General features: G+C 40.2%; 1 protein-coding gene across 1 annotated transcript in view; it reads left to right on the forward strand.

The window, feature by feature from the left end:
* Positions 1-24,889, forward strand: part of Ccdc141 (coiled-coil domain containing 141) — a 156,936-nt gene that overhangs the window by 99,187 nt on the left and 32,860 nt on the right. The window contains exons 9-13 of the mRNA XM_027420097.2: positions 10,077-10,218; positions 11,624-11,743; positions 15,028-15,219; positions 19,942-20,121; positions 24,139-24,318. Coding sequence (XP_027275898.1) covers positions 10,077-10,218; positions 11,624-11,743; positions 15,028-15,219; positions 19,942-20,121; positions 24,139-24,318 — 814 coding nt within the window. The remainder of the gene's footprint in view (positions 1-10,076; positions 10,219-11,623; positions 11,744-15,027; positions 15,220-19,941; positions 20,122-24,138; positions 24,319-24,889) is intronic.

Genomic DNA, 24,889 nt, shown 5'->3' on the forward strand with positions numbered 1-24,889 from the left:
GCAGGGAGGAGCAAGAGAGCAGCACATGGCTGGAATGGCAGGGTTATATAGGACTCAGAATCTGGGGAAAGGGAAACCCATGAGGTGGGTAGTTTAGGGTAGGGAGCAGGATTAGAGGACCTGAGATGAGCCACAGGTACTGAGTGAGCCTGGAGGCCAGTGTGTACTTTGGTATACTAATAGACACCTCTGTTAGCCATTTGTCCTGAATTTCTTTTGGACCTGGAAATATTTATCTGAGATAAAGTGTTCTGGGTAAATCCAGATGTTTGCCATTGCTCTTCTGTAAAGAAAGAGGAACACTGTTTTTCTATCCTGGAATCAAATAGGTTTGCACTCCATGCAGCATCACAGAATAAATAGCACTAACGTTCACATTTCCTTGCTTCTTCTAAATCTAATCTACAGTCTAATGATAATTCTGGATCATTAAGTTGCTTTTATCTCTTCAGATGGTAACATCTGTCACATGAGCAAGGGACATTGCATTATGATATTTTCATGCATTCCTTTGCATGCAGTTATGATACAAGTTACCTATAATAGAATGTCATAGTAGACAAATTTAGACTCACAGCCAGGCTGAAAGCCCTTGGCTTCTGGCCTACTACCACACACTATTTGGTATTTAGCCTCAGGAAACTGAGGTGGTTAGCAGTGCTAGGTCTGAAGTTAAGCGACAGTGATGACTAAAAGCAAGGGATCTCTATCTCTTTCTCTAAGTGCAGCTCCAACTTCAGAGCTCAAAACATAAAACACACAGCAGGACCAGGGTACCTCGTGAAATATTCAATTGCCTTTTTTGTTTGTTAAAATTCATTTAGGAGTTATATTTTTGGTGGTAAGCCTAGCCTTTAACAGCAGAGCCATCTCTCCAGCCCTCATTTAGGAGTTATATGTGAGCTTCTATTAGCTCAGTTTCTATCCCTACATGAAAGAGAGTGCCACTCTTCATTCTATCTTATCATGATTAAACATATTAGTTGTATCTTAGCTGAATATTGCTTCTGTTTAACTTTATTATCTGCTTCAGTCCAATGCATGTGACTTCCTTCATATAAATTCTACACATAAATTTTCATTCTTTGTATTTCTAAGAGTGGGAGAAAAAGTGAAAGTTAATCAAGATTATGCTTATTCCTTATTCTTCCCAGAGTTTTCATTTACATTGGCTACCACTGCCTTGCTTGGTACTACAGATGTTAATGAACTTTGGGCAGAATTTAGCCCTTTTGTTCATCTGTTCATTCCAAAATCATATTCAATGTTTTGCTTAACATGTGATCCCATGCATTTAATGTCATGTCTGTCCCCATGCTGTTTGCTTTCTGGTGGAAAGAGCTAAGCAACAAATCAATCTGTAAGTGAGATATTCCTTTGTAGCAGGAGGTACTGTATAGAATGTGATATCGAGTAGAATGTATGGCACAGACTGTTTCAAGCTCTAGGGTCAAGGGAGGACTGGCTAAGAAGAGCTCCTAGGCAATACCCTGGGAGGTAAGTGTACTCAACAAAGAAGAGCAGCGCTGAATCAGAAAGGACAGTGTGGCTGAAGGAGAGGTAGACAAGAGGAAGAGAGCATGAAACACGGCTAGAGTTGAGTGGAACTATGTTGACAGGCTCAATAGAAATCATAGAGAACACTATCCTTTCATAGCACTTGATGGATTTAATGAGCACCCTCTAGGGTGTGCACTGATGTATCATTGCCCCTATTTTGCAGGATAGGACCTGGGCAAAGAGAAATTCAACTTGCTGTAGAATGTGTCCCACAGGAGGAGGAGGTTGGCGACTGGGTTGCCTGTCTGAATTGTTCCATTCGATTGCTAGCTGTTGATCTTTCTCTTTCTATTCAACTTGCACTGATGACAAGGAACCTGGTTGCTTCATTGTCATGGACTCTTTTATTCTATTATGTTCAAAAGGAATTTCCTATCTATCTATCTATCTATCTGTCTGTCTATCTATCTATCTATCTATCTATCTATCTATCTATCTATCTGTCTTCAACTCAGGCTTTACCTTCCCTGTAGTTTCCTTTGGGTTTGTTTAGAAAATTATTGAACATATTGAAAATGGCTGTGACCTTAAGGCCAGACAAAGACACATAAACCTGTCTCAGAATTGCAAGAAGCTACTGGCATCCAGTCAAGAAGATACACATGAAGTCTATGTGTTTTAGTAAAAAGGGACCCCTGGGGACAGAGGCTGTTGTACACAGTACTCAGAGAAGGCAGACATAATTCTGAACACAGACCAGAGTAGGCTGAGTGAAGGAGACAAAGTGGAAGGAACCATGGGGAAAAGTTTATCTGCAGGACAAGATGACCAGCACGATCAGCTATTATGTAATACTTTGTACTCTGTAATGCAATCCTAATTAGTCTTATTAAATAAAAACCCAGAGTCAGATATTCAGGGGTGAAAGCTGAAAGACAAGAGAAGCAGAGTAGCCAGCCACTAGAGCTCTTACCTCTCCGAATGCTCAGACCGAATAGGCAAGATCCTGACTCTAGGAATTCTCAGACTGCATACCATAAGCCCCTGTCTCCTCCCACCTTATAGTCCTCTCTCCACCCAGCCATATCCCTTCCTGTCTCCACCTCCTTAGTGCTGGGATTAAAGGTGTGTGACTCCCAAGTACTGGGATTAAAGGTGTGAGCCACCACAGCCTGACCCTTTTTTCTTTTAGACTGAATCAATCTTGTGTAGTAGCCCTGGGTGGCCTTGAACTCACAGAGATCTGTCTGCCTGTCTCCCAAGTGCTGGGATTAGAGGTGTGAGCCACCATTGCCTGGCCTCTGTGGCTAACTAGTAGCTTAGCTCTGCACTCTGATCTTCAGGCAATCTTTATTTGTTAGATCACAGACAAAACATCACCAGTGTCCCTTTGCTTTTCTCATATCTACTCTTTTTGTCCCCTTCTCACCCTGCTGCCCTAGGTCACTCCTTAGTCCTCTTACTTGTCTCTGTGTAGCCCCAGTCTCAGGATGATAGATAAACCACCTAAGAAAATGCTCAGCTTCCTCTCTAGACATTTACACTGTAGGTAGTTTGAACTATTCAGGAGCAGGTAAAGCCTCATCATAGTAAAACTGTATTGTTTTAACCTTAAATGGAAAACAAAAGCAATGGCAGCCCTCCAGGAAAATAGGAACCATTTTCTTTTGCCTAACAGATTTGTTGGTGATTGCATTCTGTAACAGTTCCATCAAACACTTCAGAATTTAAAAATAACTTGTTTGGGGCTAGATATGATGGTGGAGGCACTCGAGGCAGAGGCAGAGGCAGAGGCAGAGGCAGAGGCAGAGGCAGAGGCAGAGGCAGGGGCAGGGGCAGGGGCAGAGGCAGAGGCAGAGGCACTTTGAGTTCGAGGCCAGACTGGTTTACAGAGCAAGTTTTAGGACAGCCAGGGCCACACTGTGAAACCATATTTCAAAAAACCAGGAAAAAAGAAAGTAACTGGTTTTAATGGAGTTTGATGATACATGTAGGTGGTAAATGTCAGGTACTAACATTTGGGAAATTATGAAGTTGAGTTCTTATGACAGTTTGAACTTAGCTACTTTTCAAACATCCTCATGTCCGTAATCAGCTATTCATTTTAGATGCTATGTACATGGCGTCTTTGCAGTCTCAACCTGTTAACAATTAACAAATACTGTTAAGGTTGATGGATTTTTTTCTTCATTCTGAAACTCTTAGTGCTGAGTATATCACAAACCTTAGACTGCTTTAAAGGAATATCTACCAATAATAAAATATCTTATGCTAGTCACTCTAATGCGTATTTACTTTCTTATGATGTGACATGAGTTGCCTGAATCCTGGTGGGAAAGAGGCTTGGGAAGAGCAGAGACAACAGAGCAGGGCTGACTGGAGAGGTCAGAAACTCTGTTCTGCTTGGTTGAGGAGGAATTCTCTTAGCTTAGGGGGTTTAGGAAGAAAATATAGAGAAGAAGGGAATGTGAATAGACACACTTAGCACAGTGCTGGTCAGAATAATGCCAAGAATAATCCCAGTATTTCCCTTATGTAGAAAAACATGTGGCCAGTGTCAGGGCAAGCATGTCACAAAACAATCTCAACCCACATGCAAATGTATTTTTTGAAGACTGTGTAACGATAGAGTCACATAAATAGGTAAGAGCAGACCTCATATCTACCCCTTCTGCTCCCCCCCCCAGCTCCTTCCTTATCCTCCTACCACTGACTATCAAGTTCATGACCTCTTCTTCTATAATTATTGTTTCATGTATATATACATAAACACACACATAGACAGACAGACACTCATACAAACAACCTACTGACTCCATTCAGTGTTGTTCATATATGTACATGTATTTAGGGATGCCCACTTGGGATTATCCCTGATTTCAGAGAGCTCCTTATGTCAGGTTTGGGACTTGTGTAGTACAGGGTTGCTTGCTCTTTCATTCTGAGGGCTGGGTTTTCCTTTAGCTCTCTTGGTTTCAGGTGTGTTTATTTTCAGTTCACTTTATTTGAACTCGAGTGTATTTCTCTGTTGATGGCTAAGAGTCTTAGCCTTGCTCATTTGGAAAATGGTTACACTCTTACCCAGTGTGGATGAGATTTGTTCTTTGGTTATTTGGTTGCTTTGCTGTCTCCTGGAGGATTTGCGGCCCTCAGAAGTATAACCAGGCAGGTAGCAGATGGTTTGGTGAAATCCCTGACTGTCCTGTTCTGATTCCATGGCCCTGTGACTATTGGGGGCAGTATTTTTCAACCTCCTTTTACAAAGAGAAATAATCATCTCTATGTCTGAGTTCATGTAGAATTCAAATATGGCATTCTTCTCGTGGCACACATATGTTGGTCTCTCTGGTCTTACAGAGATGAATCTTTTATACACCTGGACCAGAACTCAGGAGTCCTGTGAGTCCAGCCTCACTTACTGCTAACGTTCTTACTTTCTATATATCCTTTTTGACGTACCTACACTCTGTCTATAGAAAAAGTATCAAAATATATAACAAATCAACAAAAATATTGTAAAAATGTGCTTTTCACATTTGCACTACAAACAGCACTTTTTTTGAAGTAGGCATAAAAAATAGACATAATGTTTGTCTTTCCCCAAATGAAGACAGTCACAAACAAGAAAGGATGCTGTTATTCAGGTCTCAGTTAATGGCAGCAGCAAGCTAAAGATAGGAGACCCACCCCACCCCATCTTCCAAGTGTTATTTGCCATAAATGGAAAGAAAATTCTGGTCAGCTGATCCCTTGTGCTGAGACAGAGTAAGCTGTCAAGTGCTCACCATCTGGTTCAGCTCCTAATCCAGATGGGCTGCCAATAGTAATTTATGAAAGGGTTGAAAGCAACTTGCCATGCGCCAGTGTGAATCATTAGAATGCATTAACTTGGGATTTGCTCCCCTCCCCCAGTTCCACTTGCGACAGATGTGAAGATAGGGTGACTGCTTCCCTACAGTAAACAGAACAGTCTATTCTGAAAGCAAAAGTCAATATGTATTTCCTTTATGAAGGAAAAAAACCCAAGCATTTATTCCCTCTTCCCCTGGGTTGGCTTAATGAATAAAGGCTAAAATGCCCCCATGATGGAGTTTCTAAGAAATGTCTGAAGAAGCCTTCTCGATCCAATGTGTCTGGACATCTGTGATATTGGAATGCCTAAGTCAACATCAGGAATAATCTGGCGTGCCTCATGCTCACACTGCTGACAGGCGCCAACAAATCCATTCCCACAGAGCAAATCCAAAGGTTAATCAATCTTTCCAATGCGATCCAGGGCCACAGATCATTAGCCCACTGGCCATCCCTCTCCCTTCCCCATTACACATAGGCAGTGTGCTTTAGAGTGTGAACAGAGTAACAGGGCACCATGCTTTGCTTCAATCAGACTTCTTTTAGTCATCATCAATTCTTGCCCCACCATTAGTTGAACACAGCTGTAATGTAATAGCACTTGTTCCTTGTGAATGACAAAAATCTTTTCATTTATTTCCAACTCATGTGAGAAAGGCTAGCAGATTGGGGAATCATAGTTTTCCTTTGATCAAGCCAATTACGATTAAGTCACTGAAAAAAAAAAATGCCAGTATGTGTGCTAGCTATGCTTTAAAGTACTGAAAATAAGAATCAGCAAGGAAGGTTCTAAATGAAAATGATGGCATCTGGGCTGGTTGTAATCCACAGATCGGGGTCTCATTAAGGAAGCAAAGGGGAGTGTAGTAGCCCTAGGATTAGGGATGGGGTAGATACCATCTTTATATTCCTATTGGTACTGAGAAATAGAAGAGATTAGTACCCAATCAGAGGGAGGTAGCTTTTCAAGGACAGAGAGGGGGGGGGGGGAAGGACTTTCTTGGTTAGGCAGGGAAGTTAGCAACCTCTTCATCCGAGGCATGAGTTTGTGCTGCAGATAGGAGTGGGGCAGTGTGGACAATAATTTCATTGGAGCAAGGTGATTCAGACTGTCCTCATAAAGCTTTAATAGAGAGGGAATTGTCTACTGAATCAAACTACCCATGGTAAAATTGCTTGAACCTAACTGTAAGTGCTAATACACACCAGAAAAGAAACTAGGCATCTCAGACAGCTGAAAATGTCTGCAAGTGGCCAAAAGTGCAATCATTTATTCACAGGCCATGGGATACTGTTAGTGTGACATTTTAAGAGTTCTGATTTCAGAAATCCTTTTTTCCTTTCTAAGATTTTTGTATTCTTTGACAAGTTAATGCATTCTATATTGAATTTTGGTTATTTACCCTCATTACCCTCTCTCATCTCCCTTCCTCTCTAGCTAAGACCCCTTTTTCCCTCTCATACTTTGATTTTTTATGTGACCCAATTAATATATTTATGGCTGCTTGAATGAGCATTATTAGTAGTGAGTTATTTACTGGAACCTGGGCCACTTATCAGAAGCTATACCACTTATCAGAAGAAAATGATAAAAGCTTCCCCAGAACACCGTAACTATGCACACTCCTTCAGTGAGAAGTGAGGCCTTATAGCCCTCTATGCCTTGCATGATGGCCAATCTTATGTAGGTTTTTATAGCAGTAACCATAGCTACATGGAGGTAGTTTATGAGCGCAACAGCCCTATCAGGCCCTGGAGACACTGCTCTACAGTTCCCCTCTCCATCCTCTGACTCTTACATTCCTTCTGCCCCATTTATGCTCTTTGAACTATAGAGAGGGTGGCATTGCCTTTAGGGTCAGTCACTCCACAGTCACCTATTCTTTGTCCTTTGACACTCCTGAGTCTACATTGACCACTGCCCACTGCAAAGGGAACGTTCTCTGAGGAGACCAGGAACAGCACTAATCTGTGACTGTAAACATAAGTGTTTAGAATGCAGATTGACACCGTGTCTGCATAACAAAATAACAGTTAGATTCTGAATTCTGAGTGTGTTCCCCAGCATCTCATAAACCAGCTATAGTGGCATGTACCTGTAATCCAAGCACTCAGGAGTTGGAAACAGGAGGATCAAGAGTTCAGGGTCCCTAGGCTATGTTGAAAGATTGAGGCCAGGTTCAGAGAGCTAAGAGTCTGCCTTTTTTAAGAACATGTGTTAATCTTCCGTTATTATAAGACTGCGTGCTCAAGGCTACCAGGGTTATAAGAAAAGTTTACCACCAGCTCTTCTCCTTAAAGAATTTACCGTGTTAGAGATACAGTGCCTGATAAAAAACAAATGATCACAAAATGAGAATCTCATAGGTGATCAAAAGCCAAAACAGATCCTATTTTATTGGTTGTGATTCATTATAATTAAAATTATGGTTTTTCAAAAGGTGATTTTTTTTTTAATGGAAGTAACACTTGATTTGGGTTTGTTTTCTTATTTTGTGTTCTCTGTGCTATAAGGACCTTCAGGGTATATAATTTGAACAAGATAGTATGTCCCTCTAGTGACCATTTTTCAGACTACAGGCACACATGGCTTTTAGCTACAGAAAGCAACCAATTTCAAAAGAAGCTTGCCAACCAGTTGGTCTATTTGTATGCAAGTCAGCAGCAGCCAACAAAAGAAAGTCAGAGGAAAATACTTCACTTGGTTCTATGTCATGTGTTATACACTCAGAAAAAGTTCAAGAACAGATACCCAGGTTCAGATGTTCAAATATTCTTCTGCCATCCTGTGACTGGGCAAGTTATTGGGGAAAAATTAAAACAAAATGAAGAGTAATTGAGGAAGACACTCAATGTTGACCTGCAGCCTCCACATGCATGTAAACTCATAAGCCCGTACACACCATCCAACACACACACTCTCACACAGCAGTGTGAATAGTGTTTTTCTTTGCTGGAATTGTTTACTGAGAAATGCTGTCCCCGAGGGAGTAGTAGATTCAAAATTTGTAGTTGTAGTGAAAGAATGTCTAACTGTGATGGATGTAGGGTGCATGCTGGGGTTGAGGGTGAAGATCCACAGGGTGACCCAGAAGTAGAAGTCAGCATCCTTCATCTTGGTTGATACAGCTTGTTTTTCAAATTCTGTTTTACATTTCTAAATTTTACCTGTAACTCGCAACTTGCCGTGGTGTTTTCTGCCTGTTCTCACTATCTCTCCTCTCCCTATGTCTACTATCCCTCCCATTTCCCTTTCCTCTGTGCTTTTCCATAGTGCTACATAATCACTTTATCTTTCCCACTATAGAGTTCAATATTCTATAGAAAACTCCAACATGTTGCTCATAGGACACCTGGACCTTAAAGACCTTCTTAATACATCACACCATAGCCTAAATCTTAGTCAAAGTAATTCATATTCCAGGATACAGTTTTCAACTTGAGTGGATTTCTGTCAGTAAGAATTATTTCTAAAAGTCTCCTGATGTCTTTATTATTTTCTTCACTGATTGTGAGTATTTAGATATAAAACTAATTGTTTTAAATGTTCCTGGACATTATATACCGGAAACAATATTTTTCATAGTGGCTTCATGTCATATTTCACAATTATGCTTGTCTGGGTCCCTTGATGTACCTACATGGCACATCCAAGTGTACCCCACCTCAGAGACATCCTTATACATTCTAGTGGCATTACTGTACCCATAGGTCATTTCTGATCTTGTCCTTAGTTTATTACTACTTTAATTTATTTTTCTGACTCATAAATTGATTTTTGAGGTCAGATTCCTGAAATATGTACCTTGCTCCAAGATATAGAACAACAAGCAAACACAAAAATCCTACTCCCCAAAAACCTCTCAGGATAATTAAAGAGTTATCATGCTAACCTTTGCTAGTATTTGAAGGAAAATGAGTGGAAGGAAATTAAAGACATTTCTAAGACAGTAGGCAAGGTACTGTGTTGGGAATAGGCCGAACAATTTAGAAGTGTTTATTCTGTCCATAGTATTCTTCCACTGTGAACATGCTTATCTGGGAAATGGTGATGAAGCCTGTGAAGGGAGCAATTGGAGTCCAACTCAAGCTGGTTTGAAAGGCATGTCATTTGTGAGCCCTCCTGTCACCTTCGTCTCATAGGTCAACACAACTTAGAAAAATGATAATGTGAGGCATCAAATATGGATGAGCATATTTGATACCTAATTGCTAGTGATAACTAGGGTTTTATCTAGTGAATATAGCCTTGAGCATTTATAACCACTGAGAACAAAATATATAAATATTTTACCCTATTGGGTTAGCAAATGCTCTGTTAATTGGCTGATTCACATTCCTATTCAAAGAGTATCTTGAAATAAATGAAGCTTTTAAATGATACCCCCAGGAAAACTTGGTAAACATACTGTGCCGTTTACCATAAGATTCTCGAAGTATCTTACAGAAATGTTAAAAAGTAAACCTTTAGAAAAGATTAGACCTGTCTCAGAAGCCATGATTCATCCTTCCCTCAGGACTGACTGATTTAAAACAAGGCGACATACTCTGGCTTGGCTGCCTGCTGCACCAGCATGATAACTACTTAACTTCCATTATCCAAAAGCAGTAGCTTGGACCAACTCACACTGCACATGAAAGGGCTATCTGTTTTCAAATGTTCCCTCTTGTCAGGGCTTCTATGTCAAGGTCAAGTGAACTAAGAGCTGGCTTGTTCCATTCAGCTCTCAGGTGACAGGTATCCATGAGATGATGGAATGCATTCAGAAACGAGTGGATCATCTCAGTGAACAGTGTACTGCACACAAGGAATTTGCCCTTAAGAAACAGCAATTAGCAGCATCCATGGAAGGCTCCCTAAGGAAGGTAATTTCACAAAATAAAATTTAAACCTTTTATTTGCTGTTCATGGATGGTGTTCAACTATGAGCATGGGGTGTGTGTGGGGAGTGTGCCTCCTTAGATTTCCTCTACATTAGACATTAGGTCCTACAACAGGACAATGGTTGTAATTTACTGTTGTTCATCAACCATCAACCACACCTGCCCCAGGTTGTCAATAATAAATGTCTAATGTAATCTGCCACCCCAGTCTTGAATTATATATACAAAGTTATATACACTCCCTAGTATCAATGTACATCAGACATGCATTGAAAGGAGGACCCTTGGTTTGCATGACTCTAGGTACAGTTCCATACTAGTTGTCATTACCCTGGCACAATTGAACAGGAAGACTTCAGACAAATAGTTATCAACAATTATGGGTTTTGTTTTTCTGGGGACAAAACTGTCATTATCATACTGATTGAACAAAACAAGTGTGAGAGACATAGTCATCTACATAAAAGCATTGGTGGGGGAAGTCCTCTCTGCAGAGTGATGCAGTAGCTTTCACTCTGGAAGCATTTTATCTCATGTACACTGACGACACAATGGTAGTGAACCTTGCTGTAGAGGCTACTAAATTGCTCCCCCATCTGTTATTGATCCAGTGGCTTGGGAATGTGAGCTGTGTCCTATTGCCTGGGTCCAGGGAGAGTGTGAGCACAGAGGCAGCTGTGTGTGGTGTTGCATGCCATACAGCCTGAAAGTCCAGCTAACTCAGTGATGGTAGAAAGCACAGCAGGAATTTAAACACCTGTTGCTTCTTATCATATTAGCTGTGGAGAGTGTGCTTTCTACAGAAAGCAAGGGGATGAAGCAAGTAACTTGAGTGGAATGGAGCCCTTCCAGGGTTACCTTAGCCTTTGGTTCTTGTGAACCAAAGATCAAATCATAGTTTCCTCAGTTCAACAGCAAAATGATTCAATAGGTCCCCACTTTCACTATCAACTGGACAAGGTGTTTCCCAGAGCTCCTCAGCCTTAAAAACAACAGCCCAGGGGGTATTCTAACACCTCCACTTAGATGTGCCAGCAAATTGGTCTCATTCAACCTACAAATGAATTCATCTCTGCCAATATGTTGGCAAGTGCATTACCATCCTTTGTAGGTAATACAGAAAAGATCTTCAAGGATATGAATGGATGACAGTTTGTAGTAATTACAGTTAATAAAAGAATGTATTCTCATATGTTACCAGTATGACATCATATGAAGATGGGCATTATCAAAATATAAAATTCTTCAATATTTAAAGCTATTTTAGATCAAAATTGATACACATGTAAAATGCAATGGCAATGTATGAAATAATATTTCCTAATATGTATACTCCTACACATAAGTATATATTATTAAGACTACAATATATTCTCTGCTCCTCAAGGTGGAAATGTCAATTCAGGAAATCAGGCCAGTTCTCTCTAACACATTGGATGTCGGTTCCAGCCCTTCTGAGTCAGAGAAGATATTGAATAAATATCTGGAATTAGATATCCAAGCCAAGGTAATTGAAAGTTATTATTAGGATAATAATGTTGTAAATAATTATTTAAAAATAATTTCCAAAATTATGGAACTTAATCTCAGCTCCTTTGGGAGTTGCAATTCTAAGCTAATGCAGAATAGATAATGACATAAAAATCTGAGCAGTATTATGTGTGTGTAGATGATTTGTACTTTTGTGTCCATTCATTAGTGTATTTATACTCACTGCAACTGTGGTTTTAGCTGGCATCTGTTCCTTGCCTGAACAGCAACTCTTTCTAGGTGACAGACTAGGCAGGGAAAGCTCTTCTCTAAGACAATTTGTGATTTTCTGCAAGAACAAGTCACACAAGAAAACTTCCACAAACAACACTTGTCACTACTGTACTCTTCAAGGAGGTAAATCAAAACCACAGCCTTGTTTCACCCTCCATATTCAGACTTTGAGTGCCCTGCCCCCTACTGGCAGCATCTCAAGCTCCGTCCTACAGTGTTCTTGAGGCTTAGATTCAGTGATTCCTGCTAGACCTTGGTGGTTGTCAACCTTCCTAATGCTCAGACCCTTTAATACAGTCCCTCATGTTGTGGTGACCCCCAAACATAACACGTGATTTTGTTACTGTTACTGTTACTGTTATGAATTGTAATGTAAATATCTGATATGCAGGGTATCTGACATATGACCCCTGAAAAAGGGTTGCAACCCACAGGTTGCCCCATAGATTCAGAAAAGTAAGTGCTTCCCCTTGCTCACCCACATCAGCAAGAAAAGCCCTGTTTCTCCAGGTTTCCACAGAAGACCCTCCCTCTGAACAGTACCCTCACTGCAGACAGGCACACTTGTTTTCCTTTCCTTCTTTTTAGAATGAGACTTAGAGAAAAAAAAATCCTCATTTTAAATGCTTAAGCCATGTCTGGAGGCATTCTCCTTTCAAATTTAGAAGCATGAGTGAGAACTCAGGGGGAGAAATCCCATGCTCCATTTTATTCTGCAGTGTGTTGTCACAAAGCAGGGCTGGCAAATTGTGATTCTGTACAGTCAGTGGGGTTCCTGGAAAACATATTAAACACAACTAGGGATGATATCCCTTGTGCTGCAAATGAGAACACGAAAATATCTCTTTAATTCTGCTTGATTCCTCGCTCGTTCTCAGGAAATTTTACAGGGCTCTTTCTGTGGCTCTTCATCATGTATCACTTAATGGTGAGGAGACATTCTGAGAAGAAAACGTGCTGTTATATGATTTAGCCATTATTGTGTGAACATCACAGCATGCATTTGTACAGGCATAGGCAGAACAGGTCAGTCACTAGGCATGGTTCTCTGATGCAATAGAGAAAGGTAAACACTATGTTTGAAGCTGCTGCCAGCCCAAGCAGGCATACTATTTTACAGTACATTTTTTTGTGTGTGTAGAAAAAATTCTAACAATAAAAATATAGTATAATAAATATATGAAGCAGTAGCATAGTTAATTAGCAAGTGTTATGTGTTGCACTTTTATGTAACTGGCAGTAAGTTTGTTTATACTCCATCAGAATAGACATGCAAGTAATATATTGAGAAGGATCAGAGAGACTGGTTCTCCCTAAGGGCAATTAGGTAGGAGTTAAGCACTGTTACGTACTATTATAAATGCTAATGTTATGACAGGTCTTTATTGTAAGCACCTTTTAATGTTTACTTTCCCCTTAAATAAGCTAAGCTAGTAGGGGCCAGGCCAGCTTAAGCCTTTGATTGACAGCTGTGAGACTCTTCTTTGTGTTCTACTACCTTGAATAAGGGAAGCTACCTGCCGAACAGCCCCTCTTTTGGCTACTGGCTAAACTATCATCGTGCAATCTTGGCTGCTTTGAGCACTTCATGAATGCCTTGAAGAATCCAGATCTGGTTACAAGGAACACAGCAATTAGGACTGTGGCTAAGGCCACAGACTTCTGCTTCTGGAGGCCTTGTGCTAGACCAGTTGTTTTCAACCTGTGGGTTGTGACCCCTTTAGGGGTCAAATGACCTCTTCACAGGGGTCATATATCAGATATTTTGCATATCAGATACTTACATTATGGTTCACAACAGTAGCAAAATTATAGCTATGAAGTAGCAGTGAAAATAATTTTATGATTGGGAGTCACTACAACATGAAGGGTCACAGCATCAGGAAGGTTGAGAACCACTGGTCTAGACACTGCTGCTCCAGCTATACCATCACCAGAAAAACCCTCTTGAGCCTTACCCTCCCAATAGCCTTACCCAGAGCTTCCCTGAAGAACTCCTATCTACCCCACCCCACTCCACCCAGCTTCCCAGTAGTTCTGAGCCTAGTAATAGCATTTTTCAGTAGGGTCAGGGAGGAAGAAGAGTACCTCCCCTAGTGACTCAGAAACAAGCTTGTGAGACTGCACTTTTAGGAGGCTAGGGATTGGTCCTTAGAGAAAGCTGTGATTGGTGGGACAGGAAAGCACATATATCCAGGCTGTCACTGGCAGAATCCAAGTCCTAGTAGTGACTTACCACTCTCCTTTCCTTCCTGTGCCAGCAGGCTGTTGGCTGACATTGTGAGCTTAGTCTGAGGAGCTTCGCCCCTTCATAATGTCTCCCTGTGCTGCAACAGTAGGCCATAAGAAATTCCTCTCCTGAGAGATCTCTTGGTTTACTTGTGGTCTACATCATAGGTTGAACAGGCTGAATTAATTGTATAGTGAGCAGATATGACTGCTGGGGCTTCAAGCATTGGTGGCAGAGGCAGCAGCAAAGAAGTGGTAGAATCGAAGAGCTGATGCCTGAGGCCAAATTGTATTGTCAGCCAAGAGTTCTACAGCAATACCAATGGCAAAATCTTAGGGTGGCTAAGAAAAGTGAAAACTCCTGAGAAGCCCAGAGGCAGGGAAGAGTAAAAGCCAGAGCTGAGGGTTTAAATACTGTAAGCCCAGCTTGCTAGAAGAGTTCAAGAGCTCCTCCAGGGATTGAGTAGCCTAGGATCCCAGCACAACACAGCTCAGGAACTGTAAACTGGACACTGGGTCTTGATTCTCTAAGCCTCAGAGCAACACACCTCTACCTTAAGCACTAGAAGCCTTCAGCTTTTGATAGAGCCAAAGAAGGATTGGAGATAGTTTGCAGTTTCAAGTGCCTCTTTTCCTTCCTATTTAGAATTCTGAAAGTTATACCTTACTTTGATTGAGGAAATTCTCAGTACAAGTTCAATTAATAACCGTAATAGATGGGTGTGCCGAAGGGTAATGGAATGTGAATGCTCATGATTCCCCTGTCAGCTCCTGACCCCATGTGCTTTGCTTTCATAGGAGACAGCGCACATATTAGAAGCAGCAGCAAGAATCATGACAGAGAAAAATGAACTTGAACTCAGAGAAGTGGCATTGCTTTCTTTTAAAGCAAAATGGCTAGAAGAAGAATTAAATATACTTGGTCGAAGCATCAGCTACAGGTCACAAGTCCTGCAAACTTATGTGGCATTTCAAAAGTCATCAGAAGAGGTATGTTGACCTGCTTCAGCAAGACGGCCTCTGTCCATTTTTCCATCTTTCTGCTTTCTGTGGGTATAGAAATTCCACCCAAGTGGAGAGTTTGTGTCTCTGCCTATATATATCCTTTATTCTTCAAGGCCCATGCAAAACCCCAAAGAGTAGGTAATTTTACCTAGAATAATATAAATAGAATGTATAAATAATGTATTATAACATGTTTTGAACTTCCTTATAGATACTTATAGTATCTTAAATAAAGAACAAAATTATTATGAAATACTCATTATTTAGATCATTGATCCCTTTGAATACTAACTGTAGTGGAATAGTATGATACTTTTGTTAAAAAGTATCTTTTAGCATTATTAATTACGTGTATATGTGAGTGTGAGGTTTGTGTGGATGTGAACGCATTGCCCATAGAAGCAAGATGAGGGTGCCAGATTTCCTGGATCTGGAGTTACAAGAGATTGTGAGATACTTGATTTAGGTGATGGACACCAAACTCAGATCCTCTGTAAGAGCAATATATGCTCTTGACTGCTGAGCCTTCTTTCCAGCACCAAGGTATGGTTCATCTAGAATAAACAAAACGGGAAGACACGGGTGACTGATTCATCCTTGAACCTACCTTGTTTGATGCCTGGATGCCTTTAATGTTGCCACCAAGCTTTTGAAGCTTTATTTTGAAGCTTTAATCTCTACTATCCCCTCCAGTACACTAAGAGTACACCTCTCAGAGAAAAGTTTCTTGAGGGTGGCATCAGTTATAGAGAAGTTTGGAGTTGCTCTTCACTTGATTCTGGTTCCAGGCAACCTTGTATGAATGCAGATAACTCTTCTGTGAAGGGTTACAGACACTGTGTTAATGGGAGCAAGGTCCACATAGGAGTATAGCTATCTAAAGTTAGGTAACATGCTTGGCTTCCATTTTCTCACTTCTGCCTTTGTAGTGCCCTCAAACTTTCTCTCTCCCACCATCCTAACAGTGTACCATCCTTACCCAGTTTGAATCCTTGATTTTAGAGCTGCTATGAAGCAACACTCATTCTCTGCATTATCATGGCCAGAATTGTACCTACTTAGTATCATGTTAAGAATCTCCTTCCTGGTCCCACTATAGCATTTGGGTCTGAGATCTTCTGCAGAAACGGAGCCTTAGCTCTATAACAATACTGCCTTAAAAACACCACATGTCCTTCAATTTTCCCACTTTCAATATCCTTTCCTACCTGACTGAGCTTTCCATCCTAATCCTGACACCACTCTCACATATCATTTCCCTATACTTCTGGCCTTCTTTTTTTGCTTTGTTTGTTTGTTTCGCCTCATCAGCTCTTGGTTACTCATCCTCATTCTGCTCTCTAAACCTACTCCTTGCTCTCTATCCCATTATGACCACCCTGCCAATTCCTAACACTTGGTCAGTCCAATACTCTACTCAGTTTCTTTGTGGAAGCTTCTGGGCACTCCTCCAGGAAAGCAGCCAGTGTTGAGGATTGGTGTGGTTACTAATTTATGGGTCTCTCTCTCTCTCTCTCTCTCTCTCTCTCTCTCTCTCTCCTGGATGCCCCATGTGCTCCCTAGTTTGCTTATTGCTTGGTGATTCTTTGGAATTCAAACACTATGGCAAACAAGACCATTGAGGCTCACTATCTGTCTTTCCCATTGCTTCTTTCTGTGCTTAGTCTATAGCTATAGTCTTATTCCCACCAAATCTGCCCCTCCCATCATTTTCCTTCCCTTCTGTGCAAATTATTGGAAAGGGAAGATCGTATTCTTCTACCTGCTCATCCTCCATAAACTTCACCCTGTTGCAATTTCAATTCACTCACTTACCAGCCCTGCCATGTGTCAGCTCTTCTTGACATTACCCATCTCTTAGGAGATACCTGCTATCAGAAACTAAAGTGTGGTATTTTCAGCCCTCATCCTGCTCAACTTTAACACAGCTGCCTATTCTCATCTTCTTTAGTGTTTTGAAAATTATTGAGGTATACTTTAACATAGAATTCACTATATTTCAATGCAGGATGTTTAATATATTTATTGAAATCTACAGCCAGTAAAGCATGCCAGTTTGCATATTGTCCCTGCTCTTTATAAAGAGCCTTCTGGAGGTGTTAGTCATTCCCGAGTTCAATGTCTTCTCTAGTCCATCTCTTAATGAGCACTGACTTTGTGTTAGGCCCCATGCTTTTAATTCCTGATTTCATTGTGTTCCTTGTTTCTGTATCTTAGCTACCTAGCATTTTCATCATTTTATAAGAGAGGCAAACTGAGGATTGGAGAAGTTAGGCAGATGTCATCGGGCAGTTAGTAAACATTACAGTTTCTGTCACCCTTTCTATTCCTGTTTCAAAGGCTACACTTCCCTATGTCTTCCCTCAGTCCAGAAGGGACTGAGACAACCTCAGAGATTTCTGCATACCTCTTCCTCCCAATTTGCTTTGGTGTTTCCCCAGTCCAAGACTTCATCGGTTGGCCACTATTGACTGCATCAAACTGGTGAAAGGGTTCTACTGTTGGCTACAGTAGAACAGTAGCAAGGTGGAACTTCCTACCCAGCCGCATCCCAGTACAAACATCTTTCTGGACTCCTTGTCAGTCAGCTGAACAACCTGCACTCCATTCACACTGACAGTATGCATTTTCCCTGATGCAGCCAGTGCTTCCACACCTGGGCTTTGACACCAGTGCCTTTCATCTGAGACTGCCTCCTTTCCCTCTTACCCTAGACAGGGACAGGCCAAATGTCATGTGCTGGCAAGTTTTTCTGTCCTTACTTCGCATAGAGCTGCTATTGTCCTCTCCCATCCCTGTAACGCACTGACTTTGTGTGTACACAGACCTGTCTTTGTTCTAACAATTTGCTTATTGACCTTTTCCTCACAGAACTAACTTTGGTCTCCGAGGAAATAAACAATTCTTAGTAAGGTATCTTAGAATCCTCCAAGGACAGGACAGCCTTTTATGTAGCTCCCTTAGAGATAAATAGAAGAAGAAAGTTAAGGAAAAGATGGTATGTGCTTAGGGAACAGACATCAGCAGAGCAAGAATAATATGGAAATCAGGAAAGAACCTCAGACCCTGAGCTAGTGCAGGCTGTCCTAAGTTCATTTCAACCAAGAATGATTTTAAAATTTTCAAAGTAAAGTGACTATTGCCTGAAATTTCATACTGTGTTTCCATGGCTTTTGTAAATTATGAGTTCCACGAGTCTTGTCTTATTAGTCATTTAATATTATTCAGAAGGCATACAAATTAATTCCAATGCTTTCCACTAATTCTATATCACCCCATTACTTGTTAGACTATAGTTACACATTTGATTGTATATTAACTCTGCTCAGGAGAGTAATTTAAAATAATTGACTACTGCTAACCTTGGCTAGCAAATGCTAAAATGTAGTTCTAGGGAGGAAAAGTAGTATGTCTTAATAAGATTCACTTGTGAAGGTATTTATAATTAATTCTCCCACAGAAAATTTGTCATTATTTGTGCCCTTTTGTTATGGTTCACCATGATTAAAAATAAATTGTACAGTAGTATGCTCAGCCACAATTGAGTATATACTTCACCCACCTACCCCCACCACGGCACTGAGTGCGAGGAGAGAGTGGAAGAGACAGGGTCCAGAAGGGACTGAACGAGAACAGTGTCCTCTGGACACAACAGGACAATTGCACTCCTAAACTCACAGTGGCTGTGGTTACCTGCACAAAATCAAGCCAGTCAATGTTCTAGCCTGGTGGGTGAGGGAGGGCTCATGAGCTCCTACCTCTAACTGAGGACCTATTGATAGTTGATGGCTACTGGGACAGGGGAGAGTCAGTTTTCTTTTTATTTATTATTGCACTATATTGCAACGTGCACATATGCTTGTTTTACCTGCATGTTTTCCTGTTATCTACTATGTGCTTGGTATCTGTGAAGGTCATAGAGGGCATAAGGTCCCCTATAACTGAAGCTACAGATGGTTGAGAGCTGCCTCGTGTGTTCTTAGAATTGAACCTGAGTCCTGCGGAAGAGCAGCCATTGTTCTTAACCACTGAGTCATCCTTATAGCCCTGGGTCAGTTTTCTTTAAGGGAGTACCTGGGAGATTGACCATGTTCCAATGGATGGTCTTATGTGCATGAGCATATATGAGCAGCACTAACTGGACTCAGTAGATTATATTTATAAAACAAAGATGAGGAAAAGAAGTTGGGGCTGGATCTAGAAAAAATTGAGGAGTAGGTGGAGAATATGATTGAAACCATTGTATCAGATACTCAATACAAATATTACATTAAAATTAATGAATCATTATATTGTAATATGCTGAGTACTAATTGTCTTTTCCCGAATTGCTTCCCCCTGATTTGAATTCCTTGATTTTTATCTGTGCTTTTTTTTAATTATAAAACTCAATTTTCAACAGAGCAGCCACCTGATCTCTTAAATAAATTATTCTAATTGTAAAATATACATAAAAATAACCTGGGGTACAATAAATATTTCTGATTGGCAATAAACTTATCAATTCACTTTGCTACACAGCGGAAGTCCTATCTGCCACTTACTGAAGCATATTTTCATGTTTTTCAGTAACTTGAAAATAGTCAATAGATACTTAAGGAATGATGAAAATGTAATTTCAGTTTAATTTTATACAGGGCTCAAATTGAATCTGTGTTCTTTTATTTTAAAATCTCTTACCTCTCCTCTGCCTCCTCTTTGTTTTAGGTAGAGGAGCAGCTTCAGAGACTGAAGGCATTTTATCTGACCGAAATCCCTCAGAAAGATGAAGATGAGGCTGAAGTCAAGTACTGGTCTAACTCTGCTGAGCGGCGATGGCAGTTGTTTTTAAAGAAGAGTTTTTTGACCCAAGACTTAGGGCTTGAGTGTCTTAACTTAATAAATATGGTGAGAATAACAATAAGTGAGCTGACACCTTTTGTAGATATTATTCCTCAAAGTCAAAATCATACATTCCAAAAGTTCAGCTTGTCCATTACTCAGCAGTCCTGGCAGAGGGGGGTCTTTTCAACTTCACTCAAGCTAGACTGGTTCTGAAGGTCAGCGTTTATAAGCCTTGTGCTCGCAGAGCCCTTGTATCACAAGAAAGCTATTTTAGCTATTCTGATTCAAATGCTACATATAGAGTCCTCAGAAGTCTATCCCACAGAAGTCGATGTTGACAGCAAGGTCCTTACAAAATTCCCAGGGACCAAAGACAATAATTGTGATAAATCTTTGCTCTAAAGAAGTTGGTTTCCAAAGATTGATTGTATTTGCTTAAAACTACCTCCAACCCTCTGTTATCCCTATTGTCCCATCCCCACCCCAGCTTCAATCTCTCCACTCCTAGTGTTCCCTCCATGTTCACATTGCATGTATTATTTTATCTCCCCCTTGACACTCTCCCGCTTGACATTCTCTTTCCCTGAATCTTTGTAGAGCAAAGCTCCATGGCATTTAGAGCTACATCCTAAGCCCTGATTACCTGGTGTTAAATAATCAAAATATCCTAGGACCTTTATGTCTACTGCTCATCCATCTGAAGTAGCCCATAGAATTCTTACAATGTGGTTCCTTCACTTCTCTGTCAAAGCCTAATGAATTTTCCCAGCAAAACAACTCATTTTATTGTTGAAAAATGCTAGCTGTAAGAAAAAAAAAGAATGCTTTTAAAATGTTAAATAAGTCCATCTTCATATCTAGTCCTAAGCCTCTGTAGCTGCATAGGCACAAAAACCATTCATAGGTAATTTCTATGACATATGAATTTCCTTCCAACATTGAAAGCAGTTGCTATGTTTAATATGAGTCTTTTCTACAACTACACATTTACAAATTTATCATTTATGATGTAGTTTAATTTCTTCCTTCTGGCTGATCTGCTTTGCTAAAATTTTCTACTTGCTAAACCCACTCATGAAATGGAATCAGAAACTGAACTACAACTACAACCAACCAGACATTTTTCTTGTAGTTGAAACATGAGGTGCTAACACATTAAGCAATAATCTCTCCTTGCTGTCCTCTTAATAGAATGATGAGCCAGTGCCACTCACACGACCTTTTTAGTCTTAGGCTCAATCTAGTCTGGACTCTCTGTATAGGCTATTTAGCTTTCTCATAAAGATGTGGGTCTGTATATTTCTTGCCTGATTTCATTTGGTCTTAGCCTATGATTCATCCTGTTAAACTAATTTGGGTCTCTCTACTTTATTAACTGTTTCTCTTGGGCTTCATTCTGTAGATTTATCAAGCCAATCTTTGATAGCTGTAATTACTTCTTTAACAAAAATGTCTAAAAGGAAGATTGACATCCTAGTTCCTGAAGTAATCTATTGACTAACAGTTTAAAAAACAAACGACCATTACTGCTTCCAATATGTCTTATTCTAATCACCACTGTGCACACCGACAGCCCCCCACATGCGTGCGCGCGCGTGCGCGCGCGCGCGCGCGCGCGCGCACACACACACACACACACACACACACACACACACACACATTCAATTCCATAATGGGAAACTTCCTCAAATAAGATACCCAAAGGGCTTACTCCCCTGTATCCTAAGGCACTATAAGCAAGATCTAGCCACCATGACTGTCAATGTGAAATTTATCAATCTGTATACTGAATGGCCCCCGTTTGAGAATCAGGCCATTTTCCTTTCTCTAATATTCTAGACCTTCTTTCTCTAGATGTTTAAGAATGACTGACATTTGCCATTTTCTTGAGAGCTGCATTGTGAATCTGGAGACAGAAATCACTTGGCAGTATCAGGTTTTAACATCCTCATCTATTTAACCTACACTCATCTTTTTCCCCTTTGTTTCAACGTTTATTGTTTGAAGAATATTAGTGATCAGCCTGTGTAGAAACAAAGGATTCATTAAATAGTTACAAATTAGATACTACCTTCCTTAAACATCAGAAAAAATATTGTCAAGCAATTTATCCATGTTCCTATATTATAACATGGTTTATTATACAAATACTAAGCTACTTTTCCTTTGAAACATTGATTCAGCCTTTTACCTTTTACATATTTTATTGTCTTAGTATACATCCTTTTATCTCAAGTTTAACTGTTTTTAATTTATATTACAAGAGAGTTAAGTTATTTGCAAATTGTGTATTTTATGTAGTCCTCTAATTGCTGGCTTTCAGAAAACCTTTTAATTCTGGAAATGCCAGGTGGTTTAAGAGTGAGATATAATTGTTGAGACTTTCTTTCACACCCACGCTTTCTTAGACCATATTAATCTAGGGTGTTTAGAGTGTGTCTAAGTTACCTCTGTTACATGCATCTAGAGGTATTCCTGCTGTACAGTTTTTCCTCTTGCTTTTGATGTGCAGTCCTATCTTTTATCCGAGTTGGTCAATCCTTAGCAAGTGTCAGGTATCACTCCTGCAGAAATAATCTGGTAGTGTTGTCTTCTTGAGGAATGGGTTGCGGCAAAACATGGATCCAAATTCATATCTTGAATCTATGTCTAGATTTCCAGACTATTATGGAATCTAAATTCATATTGTTTATTGGAATAGTCCATGTCTTCCCACTACTTCTTGATAGTCTTTTATCTTTACTTCATCATTGTTAGTCTTATCAGTAGTCAAGTGGTAAGTTCTTTATTGAAAAGGTATTAAGTCTACATAATAATTAACTTTACTGATGTGTGGACATTCTGGTAGGTAAAATTGCAGATAAGGATGTTTTTATTCTCCCTATCTGTACAGCATGAGTCTGTTAAGTGCACATTGTTGATGTGTGGCTTGGGTGATGGTAGAGAGATGACAGCTGGCTCTTTCTTTCGAGTTGGGTGTGTTTCTGTAACTGGTATTTTGAATCTTAAAATTGATTTTTTCCATCTAAAGTTTGTCTGAATCAAATTAATTGACTTTAGCCAGAAGTCTGGCAGATGAACATGCCAACTTATTAATTTACAGTAGTGCATATTGAGAATTCTGTTAAGTATTAGCCTTCTTGTTACCAAGACATCCAAAAAGCAAGAGATCAGAGAATAGTACATGTGGAATGAACATAAATATTAAACAAATGGATAATTTAACACCTTATTTAGACTGTATAACCACAAAAATTTCCATGTGCTATACCAAAGTAAAGTGAGGAAAATGTTTACTAAATAGATTATAGGCAAATTATTCATCACCTGGAATGGACAAAACACTTTTTATATCCTGCTAACTCTCAAGTCTTATGATGGCTAGACCTTTTCTAGACCTTACAAAGACAACTATACCCTTATGGCTGTAGTTGTCATTGATAAAATGCAATTCCTAGCTAATACAACATTGAAAAATATTTTATACTTTATTAGTTTTTCTTCTTCTTCTTCTTCTTCTTCTTCTTCTTCTTCTTCTTCTTCTTCTTCTTCTTCTTCTCCTCCTCCTCCTCCTCCTCCTCCTCCTCCTCCTCCTCCTCCTCTTCCTCCTCCTCCTCCTCTTTCTTTTGTTTTTTTCAAAACAGGGTTTCTCTATGGCTTTGGAGGCTGTCCTGGAACTAGCTCTTGTAGCTGGTCTACAAAAAATATGTAAATGATACCCCAACTTTATTTATACCATATATAAAAATACAGTGTAGAGTCATTCCCACTATAGTTGTCTAATGTCTTTAATAATTTATTAAATTTTACAAATAACAATTGTAGAATATATCATTTTATTCTTAGATCCCCCTAAACCATTAAAATACCACTGAGGTCTTTAAAGATCCTGCACCCAATGTCCAAGCTGAGAACATAGGTCTAAAGATAACTGTGCCTCTGCACATGAGCCCAGACTTCTCTGTCTAAATTGTACCCTCTTTGGTGTGATGAAGTGCTTGTCACCTAAAATAGCTGAATGCAAAAGAAAAATGTATCTCTTAGGAAAGAAAGCTATTACATGGATTATTCATTCAACAGGCAAAAGAGAATGAAATATTAAATGTTAAAAATGAGATGCGCATTATGAAGAACATTATGGAAAAGCAAACAACTGGAAGGGAAGAACTCAGCCACCTTCGAATGGCATGGCACCTCAAAGCCACTGAAGGGAAGCCTGGGAGACAGCAGTGGGAAGCATTCAAAGAGAAACTTAAAAAGGTAAGGAAATTCAGTGTTTGGCTGTGGCTGTCTGCTTCTACTTCCACCAGCTGCTGGATAAAGGCCATAGGATGGCAGATAAGTTAGTCATCAATCTCATTATCAGGGGAGGGCATTTAAGGTAGCCACTCCTCTGTTTCTTAGATGGTTAGCTGGTGTCATCTTTGTAGATCTCCAGACATTTCCCTAGTACCTGATTTCTCTGTAAACCTCTATTATGGTATCTCTTATCTTGCTCTCCTCTATTCTTCCCCCAACTCAACCTTCCTGCTTCCTCATGTCCTCCTCTCCCCCCTCTTCTCCCCTTCTCATTCTCCTAGCTCCCTCTGCCCTTCCCCCAATGCTCCCAATTTGCTCAGGAGTTCTTGTCCCTTTCACCTTCTCCAGAAGACCATGTATGTCTCTCTTATAGTCCTCCTTGTTTCCCTAGCTTCTCTGAAATCCAGTTGCAGAGGAGGAGGAGTAATGAGCAAAGGGGTCCAGACCAGGCTGGTGAAACCCACAGAAGCAGCTGACCTGAACAGGGGGGAGGTCTTGGTCCTCAGACTGATAGCTGGGAAAACAGCATGGG

Source organism: Cricetulus griseus, chromosome 6 (assembly GCF_003668045.3).
Source record: "Cricetulus griseus strain 17A/GY chromosome 6, alternate assembly CriGri-PICRH-1.0, whole genome shotgun sequence".
Taxonomy (NCBI): domain Eukaryota; kingdom Metazoa; phylum Chordata; class Mammalia; order Rodentia; family Cricetidae; genus Cricetulus; species Cricetulus griseus.